The 19,752-nt window shown below is 47.0% G+C and overlaps 2 protein-coding genes across 3 annotated transcripts; both read right to left on the bottom strand.

Moving 5' to 3' along the window:
- Window positions 1-68: 68 nt before the first annotated feature.
- Window positions 69-7,967, bottom strand: PPP4C (protein phosphatase 4 catalytic subunit). The gene is made up of 9 exons (XM_060255757.1): window positions 7,785-7,967; window positions 5,872-5,977; window positions 5,708-5,759; window positions 5,268-5,318; window positions 5,076-5,177; window positions 4,759-4,932; window positions 3,882-4,008; window positions 1,527-1,716; window positions 69-1,160 (listed from the first exon to the last, which is right to left on the bottom strand). The coding sequence occupies exons 2-9, from the start codon at window positions 5,967-5,969 to the stop codon at window positions 1,031-1,033; spliced, it is 924 nt and encodes a 307-aa protein (XP_060111740.1). The 5' UTR covers window positions 5,970-5,977; window positions 7,785-7,967; the 3' UTR covers window positions 69-1,030.
- A 3,441-nt stretch (window positions 7,968-11,408) lies between these two features.
- ALDOA (aldolase, fructose-bisphosphate A) lies at window positions 11,409-19,480 on the bottom strand. Of its 2 annotated transcripts, XM_060256812.1 has the most exons (8): window positions 19,341-19,480; window positions 18,581-18,792; window positions 16,979-17,033; window positions 16,240-16,400; window positions 14,926-15,009; window positions 14,643-14,817; window positions 13,150-13,349; window positions 11,409-11,900 (listed from the first exon to the last, which is right to left on the bottom strand). In XM_060256812.1, the coding sequence occupies exons 1-8, from the start codon at window positions 19,450-19,452 to the stop codon at window positions 11,805-11,807; spliced, it is 1,095 nt and encodes a 364-aa protein (XP_060112795.1). In that variant the 5' UTR covers window positions 19,453-19,480; the 3' UTR covers window positions 11,409-11,804. The 2 variants fall into 2 exon arrangements, with proteins under 2 accessions (XP_060112795.1, XP_060112794.1); XM_060256811.1 differs by lacking the exon at window positions 11,409-11,900 and having other exon boundaries at window positions 12,810-13,349.
- Window positions 19,481-19,752: the final 272 nt, after the last annotated feature.

Genomic DNA, 19,752 nt, shown 5'->3' with positions numbered 1-19,752 from the left:
TGATGTGGTCCCAATCTCCCCACCCAGGGAGAAGGGGGAGGCAGGAAGGAGGGGAGGCAGGATATTGATCTGGTGATAAAATTTTAGTAAACTGACTACCAGACTTGAAAGGATTCCATAAATACTTGGAACCTCCAATGACCAGAAAGTCTACCACTGTGCGCATCTTCTAATTGTGATACACTTGGGGACAGTTTAACTGCCCAGATAAGTTTAAGAGGTGGTAGCACCTTTAAAAAAAGAAGAGAAAGAAGCACTTTCTGGTCAATCTCTTCCACGTAGTTTAAGCAGACAATGCACTGAAGTGCTGGGAAACCAGTGTTCCAGGTCTTCCAGCAACCAGACAGGTCTAGGTTTCAAGCACTTCCTGTTTTCTGCTTTAAATGTAATAGAATGGCACCAAATCCAAAGAGTTCCATGGTCAGCTGACCAGAAAGGGTGCTTCCCATTTTCTCTCAGAGACAGGAACTAGTCCAGAGACTTTTCCCTCCCAGGGAACTTGACATTTTTTTGGCCACTGAATTGGGAGCGGTGGGGTGCATTTAAACCCAGCTTGCTCTTTCCCCACTAGTAGTTTCCAATACTTTTCGGGAATAGAGAAACACTACGTATACCTCAGACAGCTGGGCAAGGAAGCCAATCAGCCGCTCCTCTAATGAAACCAAAGAACTCTGAATCTCCTGTTCTCTGCATTTCTAGATTTTGCACAGAGTGATCTGGGTCTCTCCAATAACCAGACTTCCCAAGCAGTATCATAGGTGGGGAATAAACATTAGGGCAGCCTTCAAAAAAACCACAAAGGGCGGAGAGACTGGCTGGGATACAATAATGCAGAAAAATATATATCCAATTCAGACTAAGGAGTCCAGAACTGAGGATTTATTGGGCACGGGTGGGGGGGTGGGGAACAGGGAGAGAAAAGACCTGAAAGAGGGAAACCTGAACCCTGCCAGACTTGGGGGGAGGGAAAGGCTGCCCACCCCAGCCACGATAGAAAACAGAAACTGCACAATGGAGATGGGAAGAGCATTCACAGGAAGTAGTCCGCAACAGGCTTCTTAGATGGGATGCCTCGAGTTTCTTGAGGGGCTGCTTCAAAGATGATAAATTCCTTCTGAAGGTGTTCATCTAGTTCCAGTATGGCTGCCACATTTCCACAGCTGCATGTGGAAAAAACGACAGGGGTCAACATGGGGTGGCTCCAAGCACTAACTCCCCCCCGCCAAAGTATCTGCTAGACAGGGGTGGCCAACAGTAGCTCTCTAGATGTTTTTTTTGCCTACAACTCCCATCAGCCCCAGCCAGCATGGCCAATGGCTAGGGCTGATGGGAGTTGTAGGCAAAAAAAACATCTGGAGAGCTACCATTGGCCACCCCTGTGCTAGGACATCTTACAGGGGGACTAATGTCCAAACTGTTTCCCTGGGCCCCAAGCTTCCTTCTAAGAAGCTCAAAGTGATACGCAGATCTAGACCCACCCACAACTTCTCTCCAGCATTCCTACACACGTTCTTCCTCCTCCTCACCGGTAGCAGTAGTTGGGAGCTGACCAGACAGTAAGAACTGTCTCATTGAAGTGCCACTTGTACCCTTCCATAACCAGCTGGTGTGCCCGGCAGATCATGTCAATGTCATTCGCTGCGTTGAATTGTGCCACCACGTCACTGCCAAATAAGTAGCCAGCCCCCCGAGGGCTCACCCCCCATCCTGTAGTGTCTGCAAAGGAAGGAAATTGGAATTTACTATGGCAAAGAAAACCAAGCATCAGACAGGATCAAGGGGAAGAAAAGGCCTGTGCATTAAAAAAAAATATTAAAAGACCAAAATAAAACACTGGTTGGCAAGGATTATGTGTGTGTGTGCGGGGGGGGAGATTCTGTAGAATGCTGCTCGCCCACCCCAGCCAAATCCAGAACAAAATATGTATGTCCATTTAGCAAAATTATCACCAATTCAAGCAGGAAGTAAGGGAGGATGATAAAGTACACTAATCTCCTCTAGAAGCAGAGTTCTGTTGTTAATTTGGCTGCTAATTGGCCATTAATGACATGAAAGCTACATGATTCTCTGTCTCCCAGCAACCAAAGTCCCTTTCTCTTTATTTATCTTCCTGGATTCACAGCAGCTAAAAGCAGTGAATTGCAAATGCATTAAAAAAAACCCCATCCAAGTCAGCAAAATATTTAAAAAGCATTCTGCATGTCCAGAAAGAAATAGAAACCCAGCCTGGGGCAAGGAAGGATCCCTCCTTCCCGCATACATCTGGGGAAAGGCAAAAAGATGGGGCAGCAGCATGTTGTAAGATGGGGTGGGCTTGGGGGGCTTTATAGCTGGGATCCCCAAAGCAGAGCTGGAAGGTGTTGCAGTGCTTGAAGGATGAGCAGAGGCATTACAAGACAGAAGCAAGGCAGGTGAGAGGGAAAAATGGATCTGGGGTAAGGTGTGTGCTTGGGCCTTGGGGGGCTCCTCGGAAGGCAAAGCTGCCAGTCCTGAGTAAGGCATCCACCATAAACAACTGTCCATTGGTGAATTCTCTGCATGTGAGAGGCTGGACCTAAAATGGAGGCTGACCATTTTCTATAGTCCTCTCCACCCATGGCAATATGAGGACAATATTGCTGGGTTCAAACATGAAGCTTGTATTTTCAGGAGGACTCCCACACTCTGTTCATTCTGTAAACTGCATAAAACCTAGCTGTTCAGGACTTTTCTGTAAAGGCAATAGGGCTGTCCTATAAGAGAATACTTCAGAACATGCTTTACAAAGTGAAAATAGACCACAGACAATACCATTGTGTACAGAACATCTCATCAGTTTGCTCCCATTGTCATTTCATTGCTTTCTTCTGATGTAACACCAATTTTCTTCATTATAGCCACTCTCTGTATCACAACCAGTTTGCTATGTCCACTCAGATTTCAGTAATCCTAGGGCGAGTACATTGCTCATCATAGGTCTCAAACAGATTGTGCTGACCTACAAGTAGGCTTATTAAATATCTTTGTAAGGACTGTTACAGACTTAAGCTGCATTATCCATTCTGACTCTCAATGAGAAAGGTGGATTATAAAAATAGCGAATAAAATAAAATAAAAACAGCACAGCCAGGCTACCCAAACAATTTCCCTTCCACTAATTGCCCTTTCAAAAAAAACAAACTGCTTTACACCTCTACCTGTGTACTGAGAGCCAGGGCCCACTTCACACCCAGCCTGGAAAGCTATTCTAAAGGCCTGGTCTTACCACAGAAAAAGATTGTGATCTAACAGCTGTGAGACAGACAGTTGTAAGAGGGGAACAGCATGAGGAGAAGACTGTCTGAACAGCACAGCTGGCAGTGGAAGCCCTCTCTCACACACATACACCCTTTTTAATCCCACATTTCCAAGGAGTTCAGGGCAGCATGCAACTGGTTTTCCTTTCCTCCATTTTATCCTCACAGAAACCTTGCAAGGTAGACAAGGCTGGGACACAGTGACTGTCACCAGATGAATTTCACAGTAGAGTGACTCCCCTCAACCCAGAACTCTGTCCCTAGCCTGACACTTTGACCACTTTCATTTCCTATTACAATATTATGACCCAGAATTCAAGACAGCCTCATTAAAAATAACCACCATAATGATGATTTCCCTGGCCCTTTGTACAGAATAAATGATTCATAGGATGTCAAAGCAGGTAAAGATCTCAAGGCAATGGTCACCCTCTCTTAGGGTACCAATACAATTTTACACCAGCATAAAAAGGTGTCTCATTCTGCCAATATTTTCCATTCCTCTCCCTGCTACAACCTCCCTTGTTAATTCCTCTCCTGGAACAAAAACCTTGCCTGTGCCTAATGCAGAAATAAACAGAGACACCCCGCCCCCCACTGCCATACCTTCAGGGTCAGACCAGAGAAGATCACACATGGGACCATCGTGAGGAACTTCTTGTTTACGGTCTATCGTCCTGATCTGGTCCAGCGTCTGGATGGAGGGCGAGAGACCACCATGGACACAGAAAATCTGGGCAGTGGGAAAGAAGCACATCAATGACAAATGTTCAGTGTACTGGCAAAATTGAACTATAAGCCAATGGTACTCAGTCGAGAGTAACAACTATTAATCAATGAAAAAAGCACAGTGGAATTCACAGTAACAATCAATGGAAAGAGCAGCATTTAGTTCCATCCCTGGCATGAGAAGATGATGATATTGAATTTATACTCCAACTATACTCTGAATCCCAGAGTGGCCTACAATCTTCTTTACCTTCCTCCCCCACAACAGACACCCTGTGAGTAGGTGGGGCTGGGAGAGCTCTCCAAGAAGATGCCCTTTCAAGGACAGCTCTGTGATAGCTATGGCTGACCCACAATCATTCCAGCAGCTGCAAGTGGAGGAATGGGAAATCATATCTGGGAGTGGTTCTCCCAGATATGAGTCCGCGCACTTAACCACTACACCAAACTGACTCTCCAAGGCCGGCACCTCAGAGAGGCATGCAGTTTACCTGACCATCTGCCAAGCACAAGCCCTACTGGGCAAGAGCTTTGCCCACTCTCCTGAAACATGGGGCAAGTGTCACATTAGGGAACAGAGCCCAGAAGAACCACAAGTGACAAGTCAGAGATCCACTCTCAAAGTCACAGGGTCACAATTTCTCCTTCACGTCACCACTCTTAATGATCTTCAAATATTTGCCACCACTCCTTTCAGCTGAGCTCAGTTCCAATTCAGAAAACTGGGATTAGCCAGCTCGGCCCACTCCCTCACCTTGCCATCAATGATCGCAGAGAGGCTGAGGTAGTCAAAGATCTCAGTGCAGTACCGCCACACAGTGACAGAGCCATATTTCCTCAGGCATTCATCGTAAAACCCATAAACCTGGGTGATCTGTCTGCTTTCATGGTTGCCGCGAATCAGGGTGATCCGGTCAGGGTAGCGGACCTGTAGGGAGAAGGGGATCAAGCCATGTTAGAGCAAGGCCATGAGAAGTTAAGCATCTTGTAGAACACAGAACTTTATACAGGTTAAAGCAAAGGAAAGTAGAATTCCGGATTTGGGGGAATTTCTTAGGGAGGTTTTCCAACCTTGAGGGCCAGTAGTAGCAAGAACGTTTCAACACTGTAGAAACCACGGTCGACAAAGTCTCCCATGAAGAGATAGTTGGTCTCAGGCACATCACCACCCACCTATAGAAGGGAGAAAAGCATCAGGTAAAGAGTTTGCCAACAAGAACTTGAAAACGTAGAAGGGAGCCCTAGAACTGAATGGAAACTCACCCTGAAAAGCTCTTTAAGATCATAGAATTGGCCATGGATATCTCCACAAACCTGGAAAGAAAGATGCATTAGTGATTGGGAAGGATATTCCTATTATCAGGGGCGGCCAAACTGCTTAACACAAGAACCACACAGAATAAACATCAGATGTTTGAGAGCTGCAAGACATAAACATCAAATGTTTCAGGGAGGGAAGGAAGGAAAGAGGGAAGGAGAAAAGGAAAATAGATGGGGGAGAGAGGAGGGAGGGAGAGAGGAGGGAAGAAAGCAACCTTAACCTGCTGGCTTGGTGAATTAATTTAAAAAGACAAATGCCTTCTCCAAACTGGACGACAGGATGGTGGGGGCTTCAAGAGCCACATAACATGTATGGAAGAGCTACATGTGGCTCCCGGGCCCCAGACTACCATCAAATATGCCCACTATTTACCAAAACTTACCGTTACTGGAGAATCTACTCTCTGGACATTGCTTTCCTCTACCAAGATCTCTCTGTTAACAGAATGATAGAGATGCGTTACTCTCCAACGTTCCACGCTATCATTGGATACATCTCACTTCCTTGAAACAGCCATTTCCCCTAGAGATGCTTGCCATCTCTTACCTGGCCTTGGCACAGAGGGCTTTGACCTCGCTCTCTTTGATGAGCTCACAGCGCCGTAGTTGTTCAATCTGGCGGTCAAGGTCACTGATTTCAGCCATCTTGCTCCCTACAGAAGCAGAAAGGAAGTCAGTTCAACTGGGGGGACTCCAGGGTGACCATCACTGTATACCATTTGGGCAGAAGGGAGCTATCGCAACCTCAAGCAAATCTTCTAATCACAAGAGTAAATGGCTATTGTTATAAGGACCCTGATTCTGTGTTTGGGATTCCACTACTGCCCCCTAACTAGGAAGTAAACAGAGGCAGAGCCTAACAATCCATACAGGGATCCCTCCACGACCATCTCTATGATTGTAAGGTAAAAAGGTAAAAGTAATCCCCTGTGCAAACACCAGTCATTTCCAACTCTAGGGTGACATTGCTTTCACAACATTTTTATGGCAGACTTTTTACCGGGTGGTTTGTCATTGCCTTCCCCAGTCATCTACACTTTACCCCCAGCAAGCTGGGTACTCATTTTACTGACAAGATGGGTGGTATCTGTTATATGGGAGTGCTTCTATTAAAAAGGCTCTGCAGGTTATTCACCCAAATTCTACAAACTGTGTCACAACTACAATGTGTCCTTTACAAGCCTCTTGCCAAAGGTCCTGCATGGCATCCCCAGCAGTATAAGATGGTGTTAGATTTAGAAGAGGTGGGAAACAAAGTCTCCTCCAGTTCATTAAGGTACCCTGTCAGTTTCAACTGCACTGAAAACTTGGGGGAAGGGAAGGCAAGAATGAAACCCACATTTTGAAAAACAATGAACGTGTCAGGGAGATTGAAACTCAGGTCAGCACACTTGGTTCCACCATCCTGCCCCTCTTTATTTCAGTTTCACAAAACCCCTAAGAGCAAAGACTTGGTTAAGGAGCCTCAGGACACTGTTATCACCTATCTAGGCAAAACCACCCCACCCAAAATCCTCATCTCCATTTCATTAACTCATCTAACCTTCTAAACAATGTCTGGAAGGGGTGGGTAAAGAGGGTAGAAGGCAAAAAGAGCAAGAAATTGTGGCCAGTTCCCTCCACGCCCAATACCCCTCTGCGTAGCACACCTAATCCAATCACACCTGCTATTGTCATTCATCTGCTATCTGACATCTGAAATCACTCCTCTTTCCATACAGAAGACAGACTCACATTTTAGCTGTTATCTAAAGTGCATAGTGACTCATGAAAGCTCTTACCCTGCCACAAATGTTGTTAGTCTTAAAGGTACTACTGGACTCCTGCTCTTTTCTCTTGCTGCAGACAGACTAACAGGGATCCCCATCTTGATCCAGCTCCCTCCTGTTACCCCAGCAGCACTTGAACATCCACCTCCTCCCTAGAAAGGCTTCCCAAGTGGTGCCTATTCCCCTGTTTAAGAACTTTAGCCCCATTTTCCTATACATGCTTTGAAATCACCCCAAGGTAGTCTAGGCAGAAGTAAAAACAAACAAATAAATTACAACCTGGCTGAAATGTGTGGCTTACCTCCACCAGCATACACAAGAGTCCCTACTCGAAGGCTTTACTTCTTGCGCTCTCCGCCTCTACCGTTCCCTAGACTGGATACCCCTTGGGGCAGAGCACACCTAGCCCTACACTTGGGTGAGGGGCGAAACCTGATGTCCTCTAAGGAGGCACCTCACGATTGGAGCAAGAGCCCACGGGCTACCTTTGCTGCCCCAACCTGCACCTCACAAATTATTCTTCCTTCCTTCCTCGGAACCACATGAAGAATTCTCCTCGCTCGTCTACCTGCCCTCACTTCGCTCCTGTCTCTATAGCAACCAACTTCCCCGCGGCCCCCGACCCAAGGAACATTCGGAACGCGAAGGGAAGGGTGCCCCACGCATGCGCATCACGGCCGGCGGAGTGTACCTGGGGTCCCGGTGGCAGCGGCGGCGACGGTGGCGGCTGCTCCGCGGCTCCCTCCGGCTCCCGGCCCCGGCCCCTCCCCCTCTCCCTTTCCGGCTCTCCCACCAAGTGCTCCGCGTTGTACGTCACTTCCGCTTCCTCTTCGAAAAAAGAAAGTCGGGGTAAAGCGAGAGGAAAGGACCTTTCTTTCTATACCTTTAAGGGGGCGGGACGTTCTGCTGACAGGAAGTGACGTACATCTTTTTTTTTTTTAAGGGACGGGGAAAAGAATTCCTACTGTGGACGAGGTGTTTAAATGAGTTGGTCGGTAGCTGAAGGGCACAGGCGGAAATGACAAAAGGGAGCATTTCAAGTAAAGCTTATTTTTTTATTTAAAAAGTAAAATAAATATTTCGTTTAGTCGGCCTATTGCCGCAGGAAAGAAATGCAGTGTGGAAATTCAAAGAGGAAATCGAGGCAGGGGACTTTGATACCGATGTGTCATTAGTCAGTGGCTGAAGCATCTGTTCTCCCAGCAGCCGAACGAGAGTACATGCCAAGATGAGTGTATGGTGGCCAAACTTGCTTAATGTAAGAGCTACATAGAATAACGTCATATGTTTGAGAGCCACAAGACATGAGCGTCAGCTGTTTGAGAGCCACAAGACAGGGAGGGAGGGAGGGAAGAAAGAAAAGTGGAAAGAAATTAAATAGATGTGAGAGGTGGAGGTGGAAAGAAAGCAACTTTAAACACATTCTTCAAGCGGCTTGACTGGGAGAAGTGATCTACCTTCTCCGGTGACAGGGGCTTTAAGAGCCACAGTATGTATGAAAGAGCCACAGTTTGGCCACCCCTGGTATATTGGGTTGGTTTCTGTTTAAACGCAGGGCTAAACTGATGGTGGTAAAAAAAAAAAAAAAAAACGCTTTCATGTACAGAGTGGGAACCGTAGGAAAAGAGCAGGAGTCCAGCAGTACTTTGAAGACTAACACAATTTGTGGCAGGGTAGGAGCTTTTGTGAGTCACTGCTCCTTCAAACTGACAGTAAAAAGCTAGTAATAAGCCTGTAGGGCAGACAGTGTGGTGTAGTGGTTAGAATGTCAGAATACAATCTGGAAGGCCTGTGTTCGAATTCCCACTCTATGATGGAAACCTAACCTACCTTACAGGGTTGTTGTGAGGTTGGCAACTCTAGAGTGAGCAAGATTTCAAGTTCTCCAGAACTGTTCGTCAGCCCAGATGTAGAATGCAAAGAAAAAGGAGGCAAAAGGCTGGATAAACCCCAACATTTGCAGGTTTTTTTTGGGGGGGGGGGGGTTAATTGTAAAGATTTGAACAAATAGCTTTCTCTGTGATTGCCTTCATGTGGTGGAAAGCTCTTCCAGAACGTGTCAGAAAAGCATCTACACTTGACTTTCCAAATCAGCATAAAACAGAATTATTTTACAGACCTTAGTAACTGATGAGGGGGGGCAATGTTGGCTAAGGTGGTTTTGTAGGTGGATTTGGTTTAGTGTATAATTGTAAGCCACTGCCCTGAGTCTCTTGTTGGGAAAAGGCTAGTTAAATTAATATAAATATGGACCACTTTAGAAAGACCTTGCATGGACAAAGTGAAAAGCAGTTAAAATGCAAATTAGGCAAAGGCCCATTAATGCAAAGTATTCTGTCACTGTGTGGGTATTTGAGGCGGTTGGATTTTCTGTTTTAAATATAGAGTTGTAAGGCCCCTTGAGCCATGGGAAAAAGCAGAATGTAGTATAATAAACAGAATTGTTCAGGAGGGCCTTTTATAAAGGGAATAGGGTTGTAGTTTATTGCACAGTTTATTGTATTACCTTGTTTTTACCTCATCTTCTAACTCATGTTATCCACTACCTTTCTGATATTATGGAGTTAAAGCACTTCAGTTAGGTTGCCAGATCTCCACCCAGGTATTGACCAGCCCTGTGTCTGCTTTGCAAGCTTTTGTATTAAGAGCCATCCTGCTTTCTTGCCCACCCTTAGATGATTTGGAACTGGAAATCTGAAAGCTGCAAATAGTTACAAAGAGTCTAATTCAATTAGTTTCTTCAGGGTAACCATTCTTGACACACAGTGATCCATTTTCACTTTCCCGGCTTTGAACAGCTTGTTAAATGTGCAAATGTTATCTCCGGCCTGTTTCCCCATAGAATTGTTTTAATCAGTTACACATTTTTGCAGATTCAAATCAACTCAAGCAGTGGTGCTCCCTCTGTGGTTCACAGAAAGCTAATTGCCATCAGGTGAAAAAGCCACATTTACTCCCATTCTTGGCATGATGTTGCACCTTGGGAAGATTCTCACCTTGCCCATTTTTCTAGCACCAGCTGTTTTGAGGTGGGAACCAACTGTCAACCACAAATGCTCCCAGGCAAGAGTCTTGCCCTCTCACCTGAAACACAGGGCTGGTGTCACATCAGGGAACAGGGCCTGGCTCAAAATCATCTGAGCCACTATTATTGCACTAAAGCAGGGGTGGCCAATGGTAGCGCTCCAGATTTTTTTTTTGCCTACAACTCCCATCAGCCCCAGCCAGCATGGCTGGGGCTGATGGGAGTTGTAGGCAAAAACATCTGGAGAGCTACCGTTGGCCACCCCTGCACTAAAGAGTTCATCAATTAGGGGACAGCCTTTATTATCATCCTTTCTCTGTTGCCCAAGTCATCTTTTAGAGCTTAGAGGACTGCATGCTTTTGGGCTGGTCCATACAAAAGGCATCACTTGTAGCTAATAGTGGCCTGCTGTATCCCATTTACAGGGTTGTTACTCTTTGGGAATCCTTCACAATATTGAGGTTCTTGGTGTAGTTGGTTTGTCATGTTAATAAAACAGGTGTGGCTTAAGCTGGAAGCCTTTCCTCTGCACCCCTATATCCAAAGGTTACTGCTAACACTACTTAAAGACAGCTGTGAAGACTTGAGAACAACCCACTTCTTTCTGTCCCATCCAAGGGAGCTCATGCATACAATGCGCTATCGGATACACATTCCTGCATGTAGGTAACAAGAATATACGTTTCCACAGCATGGAAAAACTAAGCAGCCCAGTTCTCCATGGTTGCTTCTGCAGCTGAACAAACAGAGGCTGCAGTGGAGGAAAACGGAAGAGGACAAGGTTTGACAGTAGAGCACACCTCCCAGCCACTGGCACCTCTGCTCAGAGGATCTTTATAAACCTTTTTTGGGTAGCATTCAGCCTGATAAAAAGTTCCAATGAACTCAAACGCTCACACACTTATGTACCATTTGGTTAGTCTTAATAAAAGGTATCAGGGCTTTTTGTGTAGAAAAAGCCCAGCAGGAATTCATTTACATATTAGGCCACATCCCACAATATTAGGCACATCCCATTGCTTTGCACAGGGCTTTTTGTGTAGAAAAGGCCCAGCAGGGACTCATTTGCATGTTAGGCCACACCCCCTGACACCAAGCCAGCCGGAACTGCGTTCCTGTGAGTTCCTGCTCAAAAGAGCCTTGAAAATTATTATGTGGATTGCGTTCTTAATGAGTAATGGCATGGAAGAATCTTAAGCCAACAACTTCTAGAGCTCCTTGGAGAGCAGAAGGGAACAGGCCTTATACCTGTTGCACTTCCCTGGCAGGACAAACCACAGTGGCTCATGCAATGTTTAAATAGATTGTTTATTTCTAGCGGTCCGGAAGTCAGGTGTCCCAGCTCCGGAGACAATGGGATGTTATTTTTTGGCCACGGACCAGGAGTGTCGTCGGTCACCAGAGGGAAAAGCTGGAAGTCACAAACAGGCGTACAGAAATTGGGGTGGGGGTGGGAAGAAGGGGAAGAGTTAGAGAAAGGAACGAGCAAGACCTGGGTGTTCTTCCAAGCCCAAGGATGGGAAGACTTCCAGCATTCCCTACTAGAGAAGCTGGCAGGAAGGAAAGTGGGGGTGGAGTGTAGGTGGGGAGAAGCGATGAAGAACAAACAGTGGGGGGCACCACAGTAGCTCAGGCACGATTGCAGCAAACAGAAGTGAGAGCAGACAAGCAACCAGGCCACAGATTTTAATAAGCATGGTTGGAAACAAAGAGGGACTCGCTGGCAGCAGCTCCGGCTTGGCCAGATGAAACATATTTCCCCTGAGCGGCAAGGCTGTTGGCCTGTGAGAAGAAGAGACAAAAAGGAGAGACAGCATAGGTCAGTGGTAGCCAAACTCTGGCTCAGGAGCCACACGTGGCTCTTTTACACATATTGTGTGGCTCTCAAAACCCTCGCTGCCCTGGTGGCTGGCTTGGAGAATGCATTTAAAGTGAAAGTTGCTTTCTTTCCACTCCTTCCTCCCCCTTTATCTATTTGCCTGCTGGTTCTCAAACATCTGATATCCATGTCTTGCAGCTCTCAAAACATCTGACGTTTATTCTATGTGGCTCTTACATTAAGCAGGTTTGGCCACCCCTGGCATAGGTAATAGCTTGGAAGGAACAGGTACCCATTTCATTTGCTAACTTCCCCTATGGATTAGGACCCCAGGACAGATACAGTAGGAACTCCCCTTCCTAGTCTCTGCTCTCCTTTCCCATCATTCTAGAACCCCCATCCTCTGTCAGGTGTCCTTGCTCCCATGTATGTAGAGAGGAGCACAGGAGCCCTGCATCTCCCAGCCCGCTGTCCCAAAAAGTGGCATACAGTGATTACCTGCTAGTCACCCCATGCCTGATCTCATCCTTTGTTTAAAGGGAGGTGGAAGAATCTGGAGAACCCCTGGCTCCAAATAAATCAGTTCATTTTTCATTATTGCTTTTCAGCGATGGAGGGAAGAGGCAGGATGGTTCCCTTCCAGTGTCCCCTCCAAGCTGAGTTAGTGTGAGTTAACTCAGTTTTTTTAGCCTCTGGCTCACAGATTTTTGTCTTAGCTCAGGGGGTAATGGCCACAGGACAAACTAATTTATGCAGTAGCTCACAGCTTTAATGCCGGTAGCTCACAAGACTCCACAGCTTGGAGTATTGTTCCTCTCTGTTTTTAAAAATCGCCGTGGCCTCAACTGAAAGACCTTCAACAGTAGCCAAGGAAGCAGCAAACATTCAGGTTTTATTCTTCAGAGTAACAGAAATCCCACTAGAGCAAGATTCAAGTCCAGCAGAACCTAAAAGTCCAATAAGGCAATCACAGAGTATGCTTCTTGCACCCTCTCAAAAGTTTTGTTGGTCTTTAAGGTGGTTCTGGATGCAAATCTTGCTCTTCCAGGCAGACCCATGCCATCCTACTGAAGTTTCAAGACGGCTTTGCTGTGAGGACAGTCTCTTGGGAAGCTGAATCATACATATGAATGACCAATGACACATCCAGCTTCCTGGCTCTAATCTATTTGCTTCTTCCAAGGATTTAGGAGTCTGGACACAAAAGCTTACCAAAGCACGCTTAATGTACTCCTCCTGGGCATTTTTGGTGTTCTCTTTCTTTCCGCTCCAGGCCTTGAGGGCAGAAGCCTGCAGGGCACGGCCATAGGAGAAGGTCAAGGCCCATGGCTTGTGCAGGGGGCACTTGTTGATGGCGTTCAGGTTGATGGAGGCCTCCTCCTCGCTCTGGCCGCCAGACAGGAAGGTGATGCCTGTGAACAGGAAACAAGGTTAGAAGCCTGCGGTGGGGGGCGGGGCTTGGGTTCCAAGGGCAAGGCAGGTTCCGAGAGGGAGGGAGAAGAAGAGATTGGATTTATACCCCACCCTTCACTCAGGAGTCTCAGAGCAGTTTACAATCTCATTTCCCTTCCCCTCCCCAAAACAGACACCTTGTGAGGAAGGTGGGGCTGAGAGAGTAGCTCTGAAAGAACTTGTGACTGACCCAAGATCACACCAGCAGCTGCATGTGGAGGGGGGGAATCGAACCCAGTTCTCCCAAATTAGAGTCCACCACTCTTAACCATTATAATCAAACTGGTGTAGAAGTCTTCCCACTAAGTAGTTTTGACAGTGGAGAACTTAGGATCAAAGGATAGGCTATCCTTGTTTCCCTTCCATTTCTTGAGCTCTTTGGTTGTAGTTTCAGGTTAATTTGTAGAACTCAATTTATAAAGCGGAAGATGAGTCCATGTCTCAAATGTGGGAAGTTCTCCCAGCATTAAAATGGAATCAAGAAGAAACAGAGTTGGGGACTAGATCCTTTGACCTTGTTCATAAACTAGTATGATGTAATAATTAAGAGTGACCAGACTAGGATCCGAGAGACCCAGGTTTCTCTGCAAGTTTGCTGGGACACTTTCTCTTGCAGCCCAATTAAGGGTTGTTTGTTGTGAAAATAAACTGGAAGAAGGGAGAATGGTGTAAGCCAATTTGGGTTCCTGCTGGGAAGAAAAGCAGGGTACTGTATCAATAACTAAATATGGGAGCCTCCAAAAACCACTTCACGGTCTGTGGCAGCACCAGGAACATGGGTCAGCCAGACTGAAAGAGTAGTTTCTACACCCCTACCTATATTAGTCCTTAAAAAATGCAACTGAATTTTCTCTATAATGACTGCCACCACCATCATGGAATATTTATGTCCTGAAAGTTTCTGGAAGCTACCACATGGGCCTAGGAGACTTAAGAATAAGAGATTGGATTTATACTCTGCCCTTCACTTGGAGTCTCAGAGTGGCTTACAATCTCCCTTCCCTTCCCCTCCTCACAACAGACACCCTGTGAGGTCAGTGGGGCTGAGCGAGTCTGAGAGAACTGCTTTTGAGAGAACAGCTCTGCAGGAACTTGTGACTAACCCAAAGTCACCCAGCTGGCTGCATGTGGAGAAGTGAGGAATCAAACCCGGTTCTCCCAGATTAGAGTCCACCACTCTTAATCACTACAACAAGCTGGCTTTCTAAGTGTTGAGCACAAGCGGGAGGTGCTCCTGGGACGGTCTTTCTTACCAGTCACTGCTGGTGGCACAGTGCGGCGCAGAGCAGTAACGGTTGCCATGGCAATCTCCTCAGCAGAGTATTTCTTGGTGCAGGCATGCCCAGGAGTCACCATGTTTGGCTTGAGCAGAGATCCCTCCAGGTAGATGTGGTGGTCGCTCAGGGCCTTGTACACAGCAGCCAGAACCTGAGCGCAGCAGAAAAACCAGAAGTTGGAATTTGGACATAAGAAAAAGTCCACCCCTATCTTCTCATCCTTGTGGGGGGGCAGGAAGGGGAAATTAAGCCCACTCACCTTCTCTGTCACATATTGGCAGCGTTTGAGATCGTGGTCACCGTCGGGGAGGATTTCAGGTTCCACAATAGGAACAATCCCGTTCTGGAGGAGTAAGCCAGAGACAGCAGGGAGAAAAGGTTAGATAGCACAGCAATAGACCCCAATGCGGTTTGTTCTTAACAGCTTGGAGCCTTTGCAGCACACCCAGCATTTCAACTGAATAGCAAAACATTAACACAATTCAAGAAGGACATGTTTCAACCTGCTATGAGGGATCCCTTCCATTGTCAAGAACAAAGTACTAAAAGCAATGGCTCTGAGCTCACTGGTAGGGAGGGAAAAAAACCTTGCATCTGCTATTCAAATCCCTTGCTGCCCTCTTGTAGCAACATGTGGGAACTGCAGTTGGAGAAGGCGGCCTCCGCCCATTGGCAACTCAAGGACACTCTTATGTCCTTGGGAAATTTTTCAGAAGACTATTCATCTGCCAGTTCAGTGCCACCACCTTGCGACACACAGTTTCCTGTGACAGTGTGCCAGGAGCTGCCATGTCTGCCCACCAAACAAAACAACATATGGATCTGATGAATCTGGCTTCCCCTGATCATCCTCCACCTCTGATTGGCAGCTGAACCCACAAGGTCTCTAACTGAGACTTTCCCCAGACCTACTTCCAGAGACCTTGTTTAAGCAGAGATACCAAGGACGGACTTTACAGTGTCCTCCACCATCTCCAAGCTAAAAGGAAGTCCTTCTTCACACAAAGGGTGATTAACACATGGAATTCACTGCCACAGAAGGTGGTGGCAGCTACAAGCATAGACAGCTTCAAGAGGGGATTGGATAACCATATGGAGCAGAGGTCCGTCAGTGGCTATTAGCCACAGCTTATTGTTGGAAGTCTTTGTTTGGGGCAGTGATGCTCTGTATTCTTGGTGCTTGGAGGGGGCACAGTGGGAGGGCTTCTAGTGTCCTGGCCCCACTGGTGGACCTCCTGATGGCACCTGGTTTTTTAGCCATTGTGTGACAGTTTGTTGGATGGGCCATTGGCCTAATCCAACATGGCTTCTCTTATGTTCTCTACCACTCAGCTTCAGCTTGCTTGTTTTCTCTGTGGATGGTGGCTCTTATAGGTCACAGGCAGAGACTCTCCCCAAACCTATTCCATGAAAGCCAGTAGCTGGAGATGGCAGAATTCAGCCTTTCTTGGCAATCTATGTGCCCTTAACTAGCAAGGAATTCCTCAAACACAAGACTCCAGTAGAACCATAGGAAAGGGCCACTATCCAGCTAGAAAGTTTTTCCCTGATCCAAGGGCCCCTTGGCACCCACCTGCTGGCAGATGCTGGCATAGCGAGCAAGCACATTGGCATTCTCCATGATGGCCAGATGGGAAGGGGTGGTTGGGGTGATCTTCAAGACGCAACGCCACTTGGCAAAGTCAGCTCCATCCTTCTTGTACTGGGCACAGCGTTCAGACAAACCATCCAGACCTGCAGGGGTGGGGGAGAGGACATGGTAAGGACAGACATCCATGGAATCTATGGATTCCCAAATGCTGTTTATTTTATTTATTAGATATTTTTAGTCTCTGCTCACTCAAAAGGTCTCATGACAACTTACAAATTAAAACCCATAAGGTAAAAATAACATAAAAACAAATAATACAACATATTAACGTTAGAATATATGGCTATCACCATACCACTATTAAAACATCCCAAACATGTAGTTACCCTCCAAAAACCAACCTAACCAATTCAGGTTTGCATGCCTGCAGAAACCAAACAAGTCCAGCAGGGCACAGGTGTCATCCAAAAGTGCATTCCACAGGGTAGGAGCCACAACTGAGAAGGCTCTTCCCCTGGTGACAGCCAGCCAAGCCATCTGAGGGCCAGGCACCTGCAAGTGGCCCCTAGACAATGACGGAAAGGAACACAGGGTTGTAATGGGAGAGGCGCTCCTATAGGTATGAGCATCTCAGACCATTAAGTTGCAGGTTAGCCACGTTTCCCCCCTCAGTGGTTCTGCAGCTTCTCAAATTTGTCCCAGGCACCGCCTATAAACTCACCCTGGGTGGTGGTTTCCCCATTGGTTCCAGCAAGGGGCACAACACCTTTGTCAACCTGGAGGAAGGAAAAGGAAGGGGAAATCAGTCAAGCCATAGACCACTCACTTACTTCCTGGTATTCTTCTCTCGTCTGTAGTGACGCATCTCATCTAAGACATTTTGCGAAGACTGGATCTAGGGGTGTGCACTTGGTATATTCCGAGCCCAATAAATAACCAAGAAAAAAACAACTGGAAACTCCTCCAGTCCCAGCAGTCAAGTAGTGCAAGACCAAGATCCACCTCATTCTGTCCTTAAAACTGCTGAGTGACACCTTGTGTCAGTCAACACCACAATGGTTAAGTGGGTGCTTGACTGTGTGAGAGAGATCCCAATAGCTGTGGCAGAACAACCCCACTCGGACCTGCATGGGTGGTTCCACTTTGCCCTTCAAGGTGTCTGGGCACCAGTGGGCATCCAAGGTCTTTGCCTGGCATGTGTCACCAACCTGGCTTTCTCTATAGAACCCCAGAATGTTATTTTACGTGTGTGACAACTTGCCGTGGAACCCCCCTGCTCTGTTCCCAAAGGATGAATGTCCCGGCCTCCCCTGCTTCCACATTCTTCCCTTTTTAAATAGCACCACCAAAAAGAAAACTGGGAATTATGCTTGCAATGTTTTCATTGATTAAAGAGCTACCCACTACCTAGCAATTGAATTGTGAGTGGGGTTTTTTTTTTAAGTTGAACTATTTTTAACATACATGTTCATAGAAACTGTGGGCAGCAACTATAATCTTAGAAAAGGAACTCTGCCTTCTCTCAAACACAAGGGGAATGCCTACTGTAGGATGTGTGGCCATTACCGAAAAATACTTTTCCATATTATTGACATGCATATTAATAACTAAACATATGAGATTAACGGTGCAAACCTATGAGACAAGCTCTCTGCCCTAAACTTCCATTAGATGCCCTTCTATGTCCTTGACCTCCATTAGAGGCCCTTGAGAGCTAGCGTGGTGTAGTGGTTAAGAGCAGCAGGCTCTAATCTGGAGAGCCGGGTTTGATTCCTCCCTACTCCTCCACATGAAGCCTGTTGGGGTGACCCTGGGCCTGTCACTGGGCTCTGGGAACTCTCTCAGCTCCACCTGCCTCACAAGGTGCCTGTGCTGGGGAGAGGAAGGGAAAGCGATTGTAAGCCACTTAGGGCAGAGAAAAGCAGGGTATAGAAACCAACTCTGCTTCTTCTTATGAATAGATTATACGAAGAAAAGGCTGTTCGATTCAGGTCTTATTGTGAATAGCAAAGAAAGTCTATGTAGTAAATATATTAATAGCGGAAAAGACTACGTAGTCTTCAGTTTCATGAATTACCTTGACAAATTAGCTCTGTTCCTCCAGCAACATATGCTCCTTCCTTCACTGATACCATGCAGGTCTGAGCTAACATCAATTATAGGCTATCCCTTCCAACTTGGGTCACCTTTTAAAAGGTCATACAACCTTCCTAAACACAAATTTTCGGCGTTCAAGAGACTCCCTAGCTTCTGGAGCACTAATTTTATAGTTGGAGGTGCTGGAGAGGTCACAGGCTTTTGCCGCAGCCTCCACGCTACTTACCTTGATGCCAACTACAGCACCCTTATCCTTAATGACCTTGGTGAACTGGCGGCTGTCGTCGGCCTTCTGGTACATGGTCTCATGGAAGAGGATAACGCCACCGATGCAAGGGTTGACGCGGTCATCAGCAGTGAAGAGCAGCTGCCGGTAGTAGCGGCGGTTCTCCTCGGTGTTCTCTGTGCCAATGGAGCTCAGGCGCTTGGCAATGCTGCCTAAGAGGCAGAGGGGTGAGGCGGGAGTTCGTCAAGACCCTGCAGTCCCTTTGGGGGGGGGTCAAATTTCCACCCTTCTTCCTCTCCCATCCTCAGTTGAGTTAGAACTGATAAAAGGAAGTACTTCAAGTACTACTGAGCAGTCGGGTTAGAACTGATAAAAGGAAGTACTTCTTCACCCAAAGGGTGATTAGCACATGGAATTCACTATCACAGGAGGTGGTGGCAGCTACAAGCATAGACAGCTTCAAGAAGGGACTGCCTATGGAGCAGAGGTCCATCAGTGGCTATTAGCCACAGCTTATCGTTGAAACTCTCTTATCTTGGGCAGTGATGCTCTGAATTCTTGGTGCTTGAGGGGGGGGGGCACAGTGGGAGGGCTTCTATTGTCCTAGCCCCACTGACAGACCTCTTGATGGCACTTGGGTTGTTTGGCCACTGTGTGACACAGAGTGTTGGACTGGATGGACCACTAGCCTGGTCCAACATGGCTTCTCTTGTGTTCTTAAGCCCCAAACCTTGCAAGGGCCATTTGCAGCAATCCTTACCAGTGGACTCATCTGCAGCAAGGATGCCTTTGCCAGGTGCCACAATGCGATGGGCGATGTCTGACAGCTCCTTCTTCTGCTCAGGGGTCAGGGCTGGGTATTCGTGAGGCATCGTGAGTGGCTATACTATAGAAGAGAAGAGAAGAGAAGAGAAGGGTGAACAGCCTGGCAAGGCGGTACTCGATGGCGCCCCCTAGCGGCTTTGAGAGACCTCGTTCCTTGTCGGATGGTTGTATCTACCCATTCCGGTGCCCGGTAGACACTCCGGATGGGCATCTGTGCCAGGCCAATGACCTTGACTCCTGTCCAGAGGGCTGGCAAAGCGGAGGTGGGGAAGGGGAGAGTTGGGTTGAACAGTTTTGCCATCCTGGTACTGCAGAGATCGTTGCTCAATGGAGGAGAGGGATACCCA

This window comes from Heteronotia binoei, chromosome 15 (genome assembly GCF_032191835.1).
Source record: "Heteronotia binoei isolate CCM8104 ecotype False Entrance Well chromosome 15, APGP_CSIRO_Hbin_v1, whole genome shotgun sequence".
NCBI lineage: Eukaryota > Metazoa > Chordata > Lepidosauria > Squamata > Gekkonidae > Heteronotia > Heteronotia binoei.
This window is presented reverse-complemented; position numbering and strand designations above follow the sequence as displayed.

Coding starts and splice junctions, on each gene's coding strand:
- ALDOA (XM_060256811.1), bottom strand. CDS start 19,452: ATGCCTCACGAATACCCAGCCCTGACCCCTGAGCAGAAGAAGGAGCTG. Junction 15,010..16,239: donor ATGCCAGCATCTGCCAGCAG/GTGGGTGCCAAG, acceptor TTACTCCTCCAG/AACGGGATTGTTCCTATTGT. Junction 14,818..14,925: donor GCCAATATGTGACAGAGAAG/GTGAGTGGGCTT, acceptor TGCTGCGCTCAG/GTTCTGGCTGCTGTGTACAA.
- PPP4C (XM_060255757.1), bottom strand. CDS start 5,969: ATGGCTGAAATCAGTGACCTTGACCGCCAGATTGAACAACTACGGCGC. Junction 4,933..5,075: donor TGCTACTACTGGCCCTCAAG/GTTGGAAAACCT, acceptor TTCTCCCTACAG/GTCCGCTACCCTGACCGGAT. Junction 1,717..3,881: donor TCTCTGGTCTGACCCTGAAG/GTATGGCAGTGG, acceptor CTTCCTTTGCAG/ACACTACAGGATGGGGGGTG.